This window comes from Myxocyprinus asiaticus, chromosome 5, assembly GCF_019703515.2.
Source record: "Myxocyprinus asiaticus isolate MX2 ecotype Aquarium Trade chromosome 5, UBuf_Myxa_2, whole genome shotgun sequence".
Taxonomy (NCBI): Eukaryota; Metazoa; Chordata; class Actinopteri; order Cypriniformes; family Catostomidae; genus Myxocyprinus; species Myxocyprinus asiaticus.
This window is the reverse complement of record NC_059348.1, coordinates 45,404,191-45,420,247: the sequence shown is the minus strand read 5'-3', so window position 1 is coordinate 45,420,247 and position 16,057 is coordinate 45,404,191. Positions and strand designations below refer to the sequence as shown.

General features: G+C 37.2%; 1 protein-coding gene across 2 annotated transcripts in view; it reads left to right on the top strand.

Moving 5' to 3' along the window:
* Positions 1-3,744, top strand: part of LOC127440442 (potassium voltage-gated channel subfamily KQT member 3-like) — a 48,166-nt gene extending 44,422 nt beyond the window's left edge. For both annotated transcript variants that reach the window (XM_051697010.1, XM_051697009.1), the window contains exon 16: positions 541-3,744. In XM_051697010.1, the coding sequence (XP_051552970.1) occupies positions 541-1,089 (549 nt within the window). In that variant the 3' untranslated portion in view covers positions 1,090-3,744. The remainder of the gene's footprint in view (positions 1-540) is intronic.
* The last annotated feature ends 12,313 nt before the right edge of the window (positions 3,745-16,057 follow it).

The window sequence follows — 16,057 nt, the reverse complement described above, 5'->3', positions numbered from 1 at the left end:
GTTTATCCATGCATTCTGACAGCTTGTTGTAAGGTTTAATTGTGTTGGATTGACAAAATACTGTTAACAAAACCTGAGACCCAAATTTCAAAATCTAATATCCATTAGAGCTTTCAAGTTACATCCAACAAACTTGGCACAGTCCTTCAGCCTGTTTCGACATAGTGTGTTTTATCTTTTCTAACTTATCAGACTTAATTTGTTCCTGCTGCTGAGGATCAAATATAGACGCCCATTGAAAACGTCTGACTAAAATTATTTTTCAAGCCAACATTTAAAGTTTGTCTTGGCAGAAATAAGAAGCCAAATGGAAGACTGCTTCCTTGGCTTAAAAAAGATATCCAAAAAGAATCCAATAAGGAGAAGTGCTCATTGCCGAGTGGGGCTGCTATCAACATCAAATTAAAGAAGGCAGCTAGTCTGCCGAAACATGCATTGTTGATTAAGTGCCTTGCCCATTTTCTACTTCCTTTTATAGTTAAAGTAGTTTGGTTGTTTGTTGCATTGCTTTTCTGAACTTTCTTGTTGCCTTGGTCACAGGTGGAAGACATGGAGAAGAAGCTGGATTTCCTGGTGGATATGCATATGCAACATGACCTCACAGGCCCTGCCCACATTACCATGGAGCGCTGTGACCCCACTTTGACTGTCAGTGTTGCAGGAGACCACGTGTACTGCAGTTATGCTCCCCCATCACACAATACACTATATTACACACACTTGCCCTCGAACACACCCCCTCCAAGGCCCACCGTCCTTCCCATTAGCCCATTACCAAGCCAATCTCAGACCTCCAATGTCAGCCAATCAGGAGGCCACAGGGTGGGCACACCACTTTCGTTGTTGTCGGTCACTCATGAGGAGCTGGAACGTTCGCCCAGCGGGTTCAGCATCTCGGCCGAGAAAGAGGAGGTCACAGGCAAGGCCTCCGGGGTAACAGCAGGGTCAAGTTGGGGTCGCGACCACCGCTATTTGGCCGAGGGGGAGACGGATACGGACACTGATCCCTTTACCCCCAGCGGACCTGTTCCACCCTCGGCCACCGGAGATGGGTTCCACTCCGATGGAGCGTGGGGAACGCCACCCTAAAGACATGGACACACAAACACTGCACATTCTTTCACACGCCCATACACACACATTCTTTATAAAGACTGCAGACTTTGTACAGCAAAAACTACATATAAACACGCACACAGACATACTATTCATCATATCTAAATATGTATCCACTTCACGCTTTACCCCTGCAAAGCAAAAGAGCACTGCATGGAATGCATGCATTTTATCTCTATTGGTAGACACTGCACTTGCAGAGTGATTATAATTGACTGGAAACTTTAGAAAGGAAAAAAAAACAGATGCTATGCCATTTTTGTAAACATTTTATTTTTCTAATTACACATTTTTTCATATGCATGGAATGCATGACTCATCCACGGAGCAGCTAAATGTACTGATGTCTCCACTGGTGTGCACTTGCCTTTGTTTCTAATAGTTGCGTTTGAGGAGAAATTGCACAGGCATCTTCCTCGGCACCATTTTTAAGTTTACGGCTGAGATTCTAGAAACTGTTTTTTACTGACTCACAGCTTATATCCTAAATGACACACTGGCCAGCGTGAACTGCACTGTCCGGGGCATCTCTTGAGCACACTTATAATTTTGCAGAATGAAGATGTTGCGTGAAATCACAACTTGCTGTTTAAGGACCAAAAGCAAAGCTGAGATTCTTCTCAGCCTCAGTTAGGAATTTTTTGTGTGGAAAATCCCTGTCTGGCCTTAACTAAACCAATGATCACATCCCCTTCTGTGAGTGGCACATTAAACTGCCAGTTATATGGCTTTGTTCAGACAGGCAGCAAAAATCTAATTTTTTTGTATATCCAACTCAAATCTTTTTAGATTTTTTTGTAGTTAAAAAAATAAATAAAAAAAATATATAAAATCCAATGTTTACAAACCCAGTCCAAGCAACCTCCATAGGTGGTTTGCAGTCCTATTTAAGACTGATTTGTAGGAATGTGTTTCAGTCTGAACGGTCAGATCGGACTTCAAGTCATTTAAAAATTCTTTGGGACACACAATGTGTATGTAACAACATACAAAATGCACAGTATTGTCTGGAGATGTCCCCTAATTTACTCATTTTTGCTTTCTGCACTTAGTAAACTAGATAGTGAATGAGTGAACAAGTTTTGGTCTCTCAAGCACCTCTTGGGTTGAGTGCTGCGGCATGATGTCATGATAGATGAGAGTAAAGCACATTTTCCATCCTCTGTTTCCACAATGACAGCTACTCTCTATTGTAGTATGTGAAAGACTAGTACTTATCGTACTTATGCTTACATCATTACTATAGCAACCGGTTTAGATACAGTACATTGGATATTGACTACACTTGCAAAATGGCTGTGCAGACAGTCAGTTCTAAGGGTTTGAAAACCAAGTTGGATTTTTGTGCAGTGTGAACAAAGCCAAAGAATATTGCCACTTCAACATGAAACAAACATTCCCATGGTAACCACAGCTTCCTTATGGTTACCATACATCAATCTCACAAATCATTCCAGAGCAGGACAGGGATTTGTAGTCACGTAGAGCCCAATTGACTGTGGGAACGTATAACGTATAACTTTACCCCTATACAGCAGAATGATTTTGTTTTGTTTTTTTAACATAGACCATCTTAACAATTGTATTTTTTGTTTGTTTGTTTTTTAACAGATTACAGTAATTAATTGTAAAATGTCCAAAACCAATACTTAGGTCTTCCAAATGGTTTCATGTTGAACATGTCCTTTCACTGTTCAAATGTGACTTCACCATCAAGGTTATGAGTACCGCTTATCTACTCCCTTTAATGTTTTTTTTGTTTTTTTACTTTTCTACAATGTCTAAATTTAACACCATAATTAGTGTCCGATCAGAAAACATACTTTTTTCAGCACTGAACCGAGTATATCTTGACTAAGATCAACCAAAAAAAAAAAAAAAAAAAGGTTCAAGGCTTCATTGCCAGTAATTTTTTTGTCTTTGTCAAGTCCAGTGTTAAATAAGTGTAGGTTTGAACAGCTGATCATGTTTTTCCAGTCACTGTTGTTATAATGCCTGTCTTCATTGTCTAAAATAGTTCTGTTTTACTTGTCTCAATAACCTGGACAAGTAATTGCTGACTCAAGGGACTTGATGCTCAACAAATGAATTGCGCAAATGTAAAAAAAATAAAAATAAATGCAACACATGCATTTAAGGTTTGAAAAAATAATTAGTTCTCCGTTTTTAAAATAGAAGCTATATATCTGTAACAATCAAGACTATGAATTCAGAGAACGAAAGAGAACAAAAGCCATAATATGAAGATTAACAATTATTCCTAATCCTATTTACATTTATTTTATTGCAAATGGATTTAACCATGCTTTTTTGTTGTTCGTCCTTCTTTTTCTACTCTATGACTGGGGTTTTGATGAGGTCAGGGCAGTAATGAGAAATATTTTGATGAATGAGTTAAATGAGCTGTGTAAAAACCTTTGATCATGTGACTATAAACTCACAAACAGAGTGCTATCTCAGACTAAACACTGCTGCTCATCATTATCTCACACTAAACACTGCTTTCCATTCTTCAACTAAACTCAACTATCCATTTTCTCTGACTAAAATTTTCATTTTAAAATAGACTAAACATTGGCATCAATCTATAAATTTAACTCAACTGTCCATTACTTTAGACTAAACACAGCTGTCCAACATTTACTTCATTCTAAACACTGCTGTCCATCATTTTCTCAGACTAAACACATCTGTCCATCATTATCTCAGACTAAACACTGCTGTTCATCTTTATCTCAGACTAAACACTGCTGTCCAACATGATCTCAGACTAAACACTGCTGTCCATTATTATCTCAGACTAAACACTGCTGTTCATCTTTATCTCAGACTAAACACTGCTGTCCATCATAATCTCAGACTAAACACTGCTGTCCATTATTATCTCAGACTAAACACTGCTGTTCATCTTTATCTCAGACTAAGCACTGCTGTCCAACATGATCTCAGACTAAACACAGCTGTCCATTATTATCTCAGACTAAACACTGCTGTTCATCTTTATCTCAGACTAAACACTGCTGTCCATCATTATCTCAGACTAAACACTGCTGTTCATCTTTATCTCAGACTAAACACTGCTGTCCAACATGATCTCAGACTAAACACTGCTGTCCATTATTATCTCAGACTAAACACTGCTGTTCATCTTTATCTCAGACAAAACACTGCTGTCCATCATAATCTCAGACTAAACACTGCTGTCCATTATTATCTCAGACTAAACACTGCTGTTCATCTTAATCTCAGACTAAGCACTGCTGTCCAACATGATCTCAGACTAAACACTGCTGTCCATTATTATCTCAGACTAAACACTGCTGTTCATCTTTATCTCAGACTAAGCACTGCTGTCCAACATGATCTCAGACTAAACACTGCTGTCCATCATTATCTCAGACTAAACACTGCTGTCCATCATTATCTCAGACTAAACACTGCTGTCCATCATTATCTCAGACTAAACACTGCTGTCCATTATTATCTCAGACTAAACACTGCTGTCCATTATTATCTCAGACTAAACACTGCTGTTCATCTTTATCTCAGACTAAGCACTGCTGTCCAACATGATCTCAGACTAAACACTGCTGTTCATCTTTATCTCAGACTAAACACTGCTGTCCATCATTATCTCAGACTAAACACTGCTGTCCATCATTATCTCAGACTAAACACTGCTGTCCATTATTATCTCAGACTAAACACTGCTGTTCATCTTTATCTCAGACTAAACACTGCTGTCCATCATTATCTCAGACTAAACACTGCTGTCCATTATTATCTCAGACTAAACACTGCTGTTCATCTTTATCTCAGACTAAACACATCTGTTGATCAATATCTCAGACTAAACACATCTGTCCACCTTATCTCAGACTAAAAGATCTGTACAATATTATTGCACACAAAACTCTGCTGTACATCATTACCTCAGAATGAACACAGCTGACCATAGTTTCCTTAGTCCAAACACTGTCTATTTTCATCTTAAAACCAACTCATTTAGTCAATTATCTCAGAATAAACACTGCTGTCCATAATGATCTCCAACACGACTATCTATTGGAATTTCAGACTAAACACATTTGCCCGTTGTTACCATTGCCCATTAACTGCTGTCTCACGTTGGCTTACAACTGCTATCTACTTTTTTCTGACTAATGACTGTGTGTCTACTATGATCTCAGACTACTGAGGTACACAGATACATGCTGTTTATTGTTTGTGCCTTGGCCCTTGAGAGCACCAGTCCCTCTCAGCCACTCGTATGTTATCTTAATCATGAATCAAACCATCATTTTGCTTTTTAGGCCATCCATAATCGTTTTGCTCTCAATGGTATAAGCCAAGTTTCTGTTCATTTTACTATGACCTATTCAGTTGTGTATTTTCCATTGTAAAAACCCAACAAATGATGTTTTAATTGTCTTCTTTTTGTTTTGAGATGTAATGATTTCACACTTGTGGCCTTCTAAGCTCTTATATTCAATCCAGTTTTTGAATAATAGTCTTTATTTACATTCTGGTCAAGGCCAGTTTTAATAGTTTAATTTGACGAGATAATATGCAAATGTTATGCCTAACTTGATTTTTTATGTTAAATCTTCAAATTGCACCAGTTAATAATAAAGATATATGAAAATAAGAATTGAGTTTGTTTGTTTTTTGTTTAATTACAAATCCTAAATTATGACTAGTGATGATTAAAATGTTACTTTTATATTAACAGCATATTTGAATCTTCAGAAAAAAACTGGTTGTTCAATAAAACAGTGGAACACACATTCAGCATCCACTGGTCACCAAATAGCCTGCCACTGAGTTCACAGCAGTGAAGTCATGATAACTGAGTATAGGTGGAAATATTGGGCCAAACACAAGTAGAAGGGTTGTTGTGGGAATGGCCCACTGCCTAGTTCTTAGTCTCCAAGACAACAGAGTTTCCCAAGCCTTCTGTCCCAGAAACCATGGCCTGCCAAACAGAACAGAGTGCATGAAAGGAGAAGGTCACCATACATGACAGTAAAGGAATATCCCAGGTTTAATACAAGTGAAGCTTAATTGACAGCATCTGTGGCATAATATTGATTACCACAAAAATGTATTTGGCTTGTCCCTCTTTTTCTAAAAAAAAAAAAAAATCAAAAATCGAAGTGACAGTGAGACAATTACAATGGAATTGAATGGGGGCCAGTTTTTGAACTTTAATATACTCACTTGTGTGATAAAATCACTTACTTTTTCTGTGTGAATTTATAGCCAATTTTACAACTTCGCTGCCATGACGATGTAATGTCAACAAACCCTAAAATGACTGTAAAGCTTTACAGCTCAAATAATACACATGTTTTAACAAAATAATTAATGTAGTTGCTTTTATAAAATTACAAGCTTCACATTTCTGCCTTTAAACCCTCCAACAATTGGCCACATTCACTTCCATTGTAAATGCCTCACTGTAACCCAGATTTTTTAAATAATTTTTGTGGTAATCAACATTATACCACGAATACTGTCGACTGAGCTTAAATTGTATTGAACCCAAAATATTCCTTTCATTTATAAGAATAGTGGCAAAAAAGTGTGTACATGTGCAAACTTAAACAGCTTTTACTGAGTGCATCTTCAGCATCGGAAAATAGATTCATTTGAATTAGTGTTTAGATGGAGAGAGATATGAAGTAAACACAGTGAGGTTGAAACACCGGAGTCCACATTGAAAATCTAGGATTCAATATCTAATTCAAACCTGAAAGTAGACAAAAAGTACTGATTCTGATAAAAAGTAATCAAAGAAATTAAATGACAAAATAATTATTCATGTTTACATCATTTTCATCATTTCTAGGTCACAAATCAATTAAGGAGTTTTGTAACACTGACCATTTAAATCCTTTTAACATCCATCCTCATGCAACCTGGATCATCAGTTGTGGAGTCTATGCCAGCTCGAGTGCATGCTGTCATTACAAAAAATGCAAAATAGAAGTATCGTCACTAGTGGGCTCAAGACATAGTGGCATTGTATATTGAGTAGACTGACATTTACAGGGTAAAGTTGGCTACCTAATATTACACTAAAGACTTTGACTATGTATGTGTGTGAGAATCTATATCTTTGTGTGAGAGGGAGAAAGACAATCTAGGTCTGTGAGAGTGTGTGTGGGTGTGTATGATTGTGATTGTGTTAGGGAGAGAATCTATATCTGTGAGAGTTTCTTTGTATGTGATTGTGTGTGAAAGAGAAAGAGAGAATGATTCTATATCTGTGAGAGTATCACTCTGTGTGTGTTTGTGTGTGCATGTGTGTGTGCTGGTCTGAGCTTGACTGAGAGCAAGTCTTCTGTCTTTGCCAGCAGATCTCAGGTGACACACTAGAGGGCTATTACAGCTTGTTACCCTCTCTGGGGACCATGATGCCCTGCTGGTTCTGTGTGTGAGCGTGTGAGAGAGACAGCAGACAGTGAGCAGACGACTGTCTGTGTCTTGGAGTGACTGCATCTCTCTGCCACAGGTGAGTGTGTTTTTGTCGTTTAGTTCACACACTTCCTCAATTGTTCTGCATTTCAGCTGTCACGTAAACCAGCAAAAATACACTTTTATAATAATAATGACACATGAATCCATTCTTAGTAAGCTTTGAACTTGAATATTTGTGTTGCGCTCCTGTATGCAGATTTTTTTGTTTTCCTTTAGATATTTATTTATTTTTATTTTTTTGCTGTAAGCAATACAGTTCACTCATTTTGATTGTGGAGATTTTGAAAAAAGGCATGTCATGCTGATTTACTTTTGATTTTAGTAACCACAGTCTTTTATATATTTATTTATTTAGGAAGAATGCAGGATACTTTACATGATAACTTGAAACGTAAAATGATTTATCTCATTCACACTCTCATTTTGTCTGCCTATTCTATCTCTGTTTCTTTTGGAATTACAGCAGTCATCATTATATAGACAAAATAAACTCCCATGTCATGTCATTAAGGTAGAACACAGCAGGTTGTTCTTTTCTTTTTCTTGTGTGTGTGTGTGTGTGTGTGTGTGTGTGTGTGATTCACAGTCTTATATGATAAGATGATTGCATCGTTCTCTGTGGAAGATAAACCTGGAATATTTTATTCCTTTGTTCTCTGATGCAATAACTGAAAGATTACACATCAGTACTGTAGTTCATTTTCCCAAAGACCAGCATTAAATGCATTTTTGTAGCGGCAATTCTTTAGGGGATTGAGCTAGTGATGTTGTGGCATAACTAATGAGGTCTTTCATCTTTAATGGTATTTGCTCAGCAGCAAAAGACTAATTTTAACCTCTATATATGCTAATCTGTGTACAGAGTTAGAAAAGGACCTAATGTGGCTACTTGAGTTTGCAGTGACTGATCCACTTTCCATGGAAAATAATTTGAACTGTGGAAATCTTGTAGCATTTAGCAGACATAAAAAGAGCCCTTTGCTTTATTCCAAATGCACACTGTCAACAAAGTGCATTATTTTGGTTTAGTTCAACAGTTTTAGTTCCAAATGCACATTGCACCAATAAAAGCATAAACATTCCAAGCTTGATTTTAAGATTTTATTCAGTTTTCATGAACTGGTATGGAGACAATGTGGTTTTGAACACAGTGGTACTGGGATAAAATGTATTTAAAGGATAATTCACCCAAAAAATAAAATTCTCTCATCATTTACTCAACCTCATGCCATCCCAGATGTGTATGACTTTCTTTCTTCTGCAGAACACAAATAAAGATTTTAGGAGAATATTTCTGCTCTGTAGGTCCACACAATGCAAGTGAATGGGTGCCAAAATTTTGACACTCCAAAAAGCACATAAGGGCATCTTAAAAGTACTCCATACTCCAGTGTTTTAATCCATATATTCAGAAGTGATATGATAGGTGTGAGTGAGAAACAGGTCAATATTTAAGTCCTTTTTTGCTTGAAATTCTTCTCTCTGCCCACGAGGGGGTGGTATGCATGAAGAATGTGAATCACCAAAAACACAAGAAGAAGAATGTGAAAGTGATCTGTTTCTCACCCACACCTATGATATCGCTTCTGAAGATATTGGGTGTTTCTCAAATTCAGGAATGCAGAGAATGGACTTGCATTCTAATGAAGACCAGTCTTGCCAAGCTAACTTGAAAGAACCAACTCGAAAGGACAGGAGGTAGCAGAACGCATCTATTGCAAGCTTTGAAATGTGCTGTGATCTTCCTGTTGTGCAATTAACTGTCAAAGCACATTTGATTCCAGTGAGAGAACTACTGGCTTCATCACACCAGTGACAGCATTAATATCATCACACCAGTAAGGTTTTGTAGCACTAGTGACACGTTAAAAGAATAAAGTCTGTAAAGACTTGTTTTTGCCATGTGTTTATTACTACATAAAAATGATGCCCAAAAAAACAACAAATGTTGATGTAGTATAAGGACTCTCACCAGCCATCAGACTTTCACGAGCTTACATCGGGGAAACTATTGAGGAAATAAATTTACGTAAGAACACAAAAGAATGCACATTGAGAAACAGCCATTGATTTAACCACTGGAGTCTTATAGATTACTTTTATGCTGACTTAAGTGATTTTTAGTACTTCAAAATTGGTACCCATTCACTTGAATTGTATGGACCAAAAGAGCTGAGAACTTCTACTAAAAATCTTCATTTGAGTTCAGCAGATGAAAGAAAGTCACACACATCTTGGGTGGCATAAGGGTGAGTAAATGATGAGAGAATTTTCATTTTTGATTGAACTGTCCCTTTAAGAACTCTTTTTGTTTTGCAGAGATGGCTAAACTCAAACAAAAACACTGGATCAGCATTAGAATCTGCGCTGTCATAGTAACTCTGTTCCTTATTTATGTACAAGGTTGGTAATTACAATGTAATTACAGAAAAATGAATAATTAATAAGAACATGTCAAACTGCAACATACTACATGAATATGTATGTTTGTTAAAAGGTGCACAATTATGTATTTTTCCAGTTGTAAGACAAAATCAGCTGATGCAAGCAGAAAAACGTGAGCTTCTGGTGTCCAAAGGTAACCAATCAGAATCTTTCTCATAGAGGACAAAAAACAATTACAGTTCAGTGATGTTCAGATGGTCATGTGATAAGCCTAGTACTACAGATTTGAAGAGCATCACAAATGTTTGAGGTCTTGTGTTGGGGCCTAACAAGTCTTTAAATGCTTTAACTTCTACAGGATTTGCCCTAATGATTAGGTCAATGCTCAACAAATAACATGCATGTGAATTTAAATTGTTGACTTATGTTTCTTGGTAATTAGATTTGTGGTGTGGGCTTGTATACATGATTTGGAAGTATTTTACAGGGCTGTAAAAAGTGGTTTTGCAGATCAATACCTGGAATGTTGTGGTAGCTATAAATCAGTGCCATTTTCATTTACACTAAGTGCAAATAGCCCATCTTGTTAGCAGAGGCTATTTGTAAGTGACTATTTGCACTCCAATAGTCTGGTAGAAACACAGGATTTTATGACAAACTGTGCACCCATGTGCAGCTGTAGTAGCTGTGGGTGTTATGACAGTATGTGTATAAGCTGTCACGCTGGAGATCTGGGTTCGAATCCCACTCATTTAATACTTTTTCCCATGTCTCTACTCTTAATATTTCCTATAATACTACTTACAGTAATAAATTAAAGCGATTCCTCACAGTGATTTGTTCACAGTGAAGGTCGCGGAGTTGGGAGAAGGATTTGATCCGGATAAAATTAACCATGGTTTTACTGTAGTAATATTGTAGTAACCATGTGTTTTAGTGGAAACTATATAGTTCTGATGTACTAACCATGGTGTTACTACAGTAACATGTTGTTAATAGTAGTTAATAGTAACCATGTTTAATTATGTGGTTACTATGATTTTACTAGAAAAATACCATGGTGATACTATGGTTACTGTAGTAAAACCATGGTTAATTTTTGTAAGGTAGGGGTAGGGGTTGGTGTTGGGTGTCTGTGTGGAACTCCAAATAAACACAATAAAAATGCTAAAGTGATGCCACTATACTGTATGTTAGTGTTTAAACAGGGGTGTAAGAGTATCTGCCACTATTTGCACTAGAGTGCAAATAGCATCTATCTAAATAGCATTATTGCTAGTGCAATAATCCTCTGCCATTTTCATTTGCCCAGTGATTCCAGCAGAGCATATCGACCCCACCTCCATAGATCTCACTGGGCTCATCAACGCTCTCATCAATGCTTCACAACCAGGTAGCACACATACACATACACAAATGCTACATACAGTACACATTAAGTAAAAACATATACATATGAGCACAAATGCAAACACACCTCAGATGTTTATATAGTTAATGTGTATGTGTGTTTCCAGGTTCCCAGCATCTTTTCTCCATACTGAGTGTGACGTCACACAGTTCGCTTTCTCTACACAAGTTGACGCTGCTGGTCTACAATAGTAACTACACTGTAGTACATACAGCCAACTCAGAGTCTAACTACAAAGCAGTACCCTGCTGAAAAACAGCATAAACCAGCCTAAAATGGTTAGATGGTCTCCCAGCGTTGCCACTTGGTTAGGCTGGTCTGGTTTGATGGCTTTAAAGGAGTTTTGGACACTTGTCAGCTGGTCAGGCAGGGAGACAAGTTATCCGACCAGCTAAACACCAGTTTAACCAGGCTGGGAGACCAGTTTAAACCAGCAAATTACCTTTGGTTAGTTTATTTTAACAGGGTACCCTCAATGGCACAGATATAATGTAAAATGTGTGTCTTGTGTGTGTGTGTGTGTATTTGCATGTGTCTATGTGTATAACACACGTGCACACATGTGTGTGTAGTCTCAAACTTTCAGGACATCCAGAGCAGTTTGTTTCCCTTGAGATACTGTTACTGTCTGACAAACAGGACCAATGACCTCACAGGTAAATACAGCTCCTTGCAGTGCACTGAAAAAAGCAGTAAACTGCAAATGTTACCTTAAAGGGATAGTTCACCCAAAAATGAAAGTTCTCTCATTATTTACTCACCCATGACATCCAAGATGTGCATGAGTTTCTTTCTTCTGCAGAACACAAATGAAGATTTTTAGAAGAATATTTCAGCTCTGTAGGTCCATACAATGCAAGTGAATGGGTGCCAAAATTTGAAGTTCCAAAAAGCACAGAAAGGCATCATAAAAGTAATCCATAATATTCCAGTGGTTAAATCTATACCTTCAGAAGCGATATGATCGATATTGGGTGAAAACAGATCAATATTTAAGTCCTTTTTTTACTGTAAATTCTCGTCCCTGCCCAGTAGATGGCTATATGCATAAACAATGCATATTGCCAAAAACAAAAGTAGAAAGTGAAAGTAAAGGTAAAAGTGGAGATTCACACACATCTGAGATGGCATGAGGGTGAGTAAATGATGAGAGAGTTTTCATTTTTGGGTGCACTCTACCCAAAGAGCTAATTCTACCTGATCTAACCCTTGAAATAAGTTTTGTTGGTGTAATCAAAGGCATTCAAGTTGATTCAGTGAGGTTAAATAAGATTCTTCACTTGAATTTTTAGGTTAACATTTTTTCAGAGTACATAACAACGACAGCAACAAACTCTGACTCAAGACACTGTTTTCATATGTTATATACAGTATATAATGGTAAACCACTTGTGTGCATTTTTCAGATTTCACAGCTATTCTGTTAGATGTGATGGGGAATTCCACCAGTTATCTGCAGGAACTCTTTAAGTCCAGCTCCATCCTCTCAGGTAAAGCACCAACTATAATTACCCACAAAAATGTGGTGCAACACATTTACTGTATAATGGAACACACCATATCAATTAAACCACTGTTTACCTCAATACTAGTTCTGTAAGCATTGATCCTTCTAATATACTACATCACTGTCATTGTCTGTTTGTCTGTGTGTGCATTCTTTCAGTCAGTCAGAAGAACGGCTCTGAGTGCATCTATATCTGTGTCATGGCTGGAAAGACAGGTGAGATCTAGAATGCATGCATACAACGTTTTTTTATTGCCAAGAGCTGAAATTGTGAACGTAATTGTAATTAGTTAAAAATGTCACATGCTTAATGCATCATTAGTGGTGCTAGAAAAACTTGTCCTGCATTGTTTGTACTACAGACATAACTGATACATGACTGATATTGTGCGGCTTGTATTGCTTTTCTTAGTGATATGACTTGATTATTTTCAATTGGAGTACAATAAAATGGGCGAAAAAATCCCCTAAACTTACAGTAAAGTATGAACCTGAATCTAAGTACCAGAGTATCATAAAAATTTGCGGTTCTGCTCTTTTGAATTTTTTGGCCACTTTTTTGCCAACAACCTCACAACCACCCAGAACACCCAAGCACCCACCTAGCAATGCTCTGTTGACCACACATAACACCCTAACAACCAAACAGTAACTTTGTAGCCTTTTGTCTTTAGTTATTTAGTATATGCTGCTCTCTTCACATCTCATATCTTAAATGCTATATTGCTGAGCCAGAATGTTGAACATGAACTTCTGTGCATTTTATGTGAGTGTTAACAGTAATGTGGTGATCATGTGTAATGTACTGCTGTGTGACTGAATCTAAAGTAAAGAAATGTATTCAGACGGTGATTTGTCTCAGCTGTGGGACAAGGGCTCTATCACACCTCTGTTTAATCAGACTATCACAGAGGAGAAACACAGAGGTACATACACTTTTCCTTATTACTCAAAAGCTTTTTATATTTGAAAACATGCTGGTCGAATTCTGCAATTTTTCTCCTTTTTTTCCTATAGGCAATATGACATTTCCTCTGCTGCCCTTTGGTAAGTGAATTTCAATAAGCCTGTACATTACTGTGGAGATAATTCACTGAGAATTAATTGCACCATGTAAAATCACCATGTATGCACTGGTTTAGCGCTGGATTCACTAAAGTAATTATGCAGATCAGGCAACGGCGACAAATCATCTCTTTCTCAATCATCTCTTTCTCATCTCAATCATCTCTTTAACACGCCAAAAGTGCACTTGACAACACCGCACATTTGGATATATGTCAGGTTATAACACTCTTCTCCATCATTTGATCATTATTTGATACATTACTGCAGCCATGATCAATTGAAAATTTAAACAAGCATCTGTTTTAAATAAAATTCAATTTACCGCCTGCTTTCCTTGGGCGGTAATAGTGCAATGTAAATTGCACAGGGCAAATTGCACGGAGTTTTGTAAATGATGTCTATAATGAGCCTGATTTACACTGAAAGGAGCCGTGTTCGCACACAAAGGAATGACAATGACTTAATTTAAATATTTGTGGCACAGTGCAATTTCAGCGCTGATTGCACCTGCTTAATCTGGATTGTGAGTGGTTAGTGAAACTAAATACGAAACTAAAAGAACACGTGCAAAAGTGGCACAACTGTTTAGTGAATTCACTCCTGTGTGGTTTAAGAGTGTATAATGGAATGAAGCAGAGGGATCCGGCAACACTTTATCATAATTTTAAAGTAACAAAAGTAACCTACGTGTTTTGGCATGCACTGAAGGCCTTTGTCAGGTAAAAAAAACAATAATGCATAATGCGTTGGTTACTTTTGTTACTTTTAAATAATTTTTTTGTGTTGCTGGATCCCTTTGCTCCATTCCTGTTGATTTAATCCATGCACTTTCTGAATGACAATTGTCAGTAATAATTAAAGAAACAGATCACCCAAAAAGTCATAATTGACTCACCTTCTTTGTTCCAATACCCCAATCACTTTCTTTCTTCTGCTAAACACAAAAGCAGAAATTCTGAAGACTGTTTGCTATGCTCTTTTCCAATTACAATGAACAAGGAACAAAGATTGCAAGCTTCAAAAAGCTCACAAAAGCACCATAAAAGTATCATAAAAGTAGTCTATTTGCTATAGTTCAAGTCTTCTGAAGCCATACAATAGCTGTGTGTGAGGAAGAGATAGAAACTCATGCCATTATTAACTAATAATACTAGTAATCTATACGACTCAATAACAAATATCAGATCATTTAGAACGCTTCTGTTAATTTAATTGAAAAGATCCGACTCATAAGAATGATTTGTTTGTGAACCGGACATTGCTACTTCTCTCATCAATGCACCAAGAAGTTAGCGAGGATGTCAAGATTTTCTGTGAATAATGATCTAAATTCATACAGGTTTAGAACAATATGAGGGTGAGTAGGCCTATATGATAACGTTTTCATTTTGAGATAAACCATACTAAGGTTGGGATGCCATATTTAAGGATGTTTGCATTACAATATTGACACATAATGAACGTATAGTGACCAATCTAAACCATGCCTTACACCCCAACACTAGAGTGGCAAGACCTTCCAAACAACAGCGACCTGATACTATGGCCTAAACCCAGTACAGACTCCTACAGGACTCCCAGTACAGACTTCCACAGGACTCCGAGCAGAGGTATATTCACTTTACCTGCATAATTAAAGGAATATTTCACTAAAAAACTGAAAAGTCTCTCATCATTTACTCACCCTCATGCCATCCCAGATGTGTATGACTTCCTTCTGCAGAACACAAACAAGCCATACAATGCAAGTGAATGGTGACCAAAATTGTTAAGCCCCAAAAAGTAAATAAAGGCACCATAAAAGTAATTAATATGACTCCAGTGGTATAATCCATGTCTTCTGAAGCAATCCAACCTTTGGGTTTTGGGTGGGAACAGACCAAAATATAACTCCTTGGCGATCATGATTTCAAGCTCAATTACACTTTCTAGTGCCATCTAGCGCTCTGTGAATGCGTCAAGCACTGGGAATTGTAATAGAGCTTGAAATCATAATTGTGCCAAAAGACTGCAACAGCAAGATGTACAGTGAAAAAGGTTATATTATAAAAGTTATATTTTTGTCTGTTTTCACCCAATATCAATTA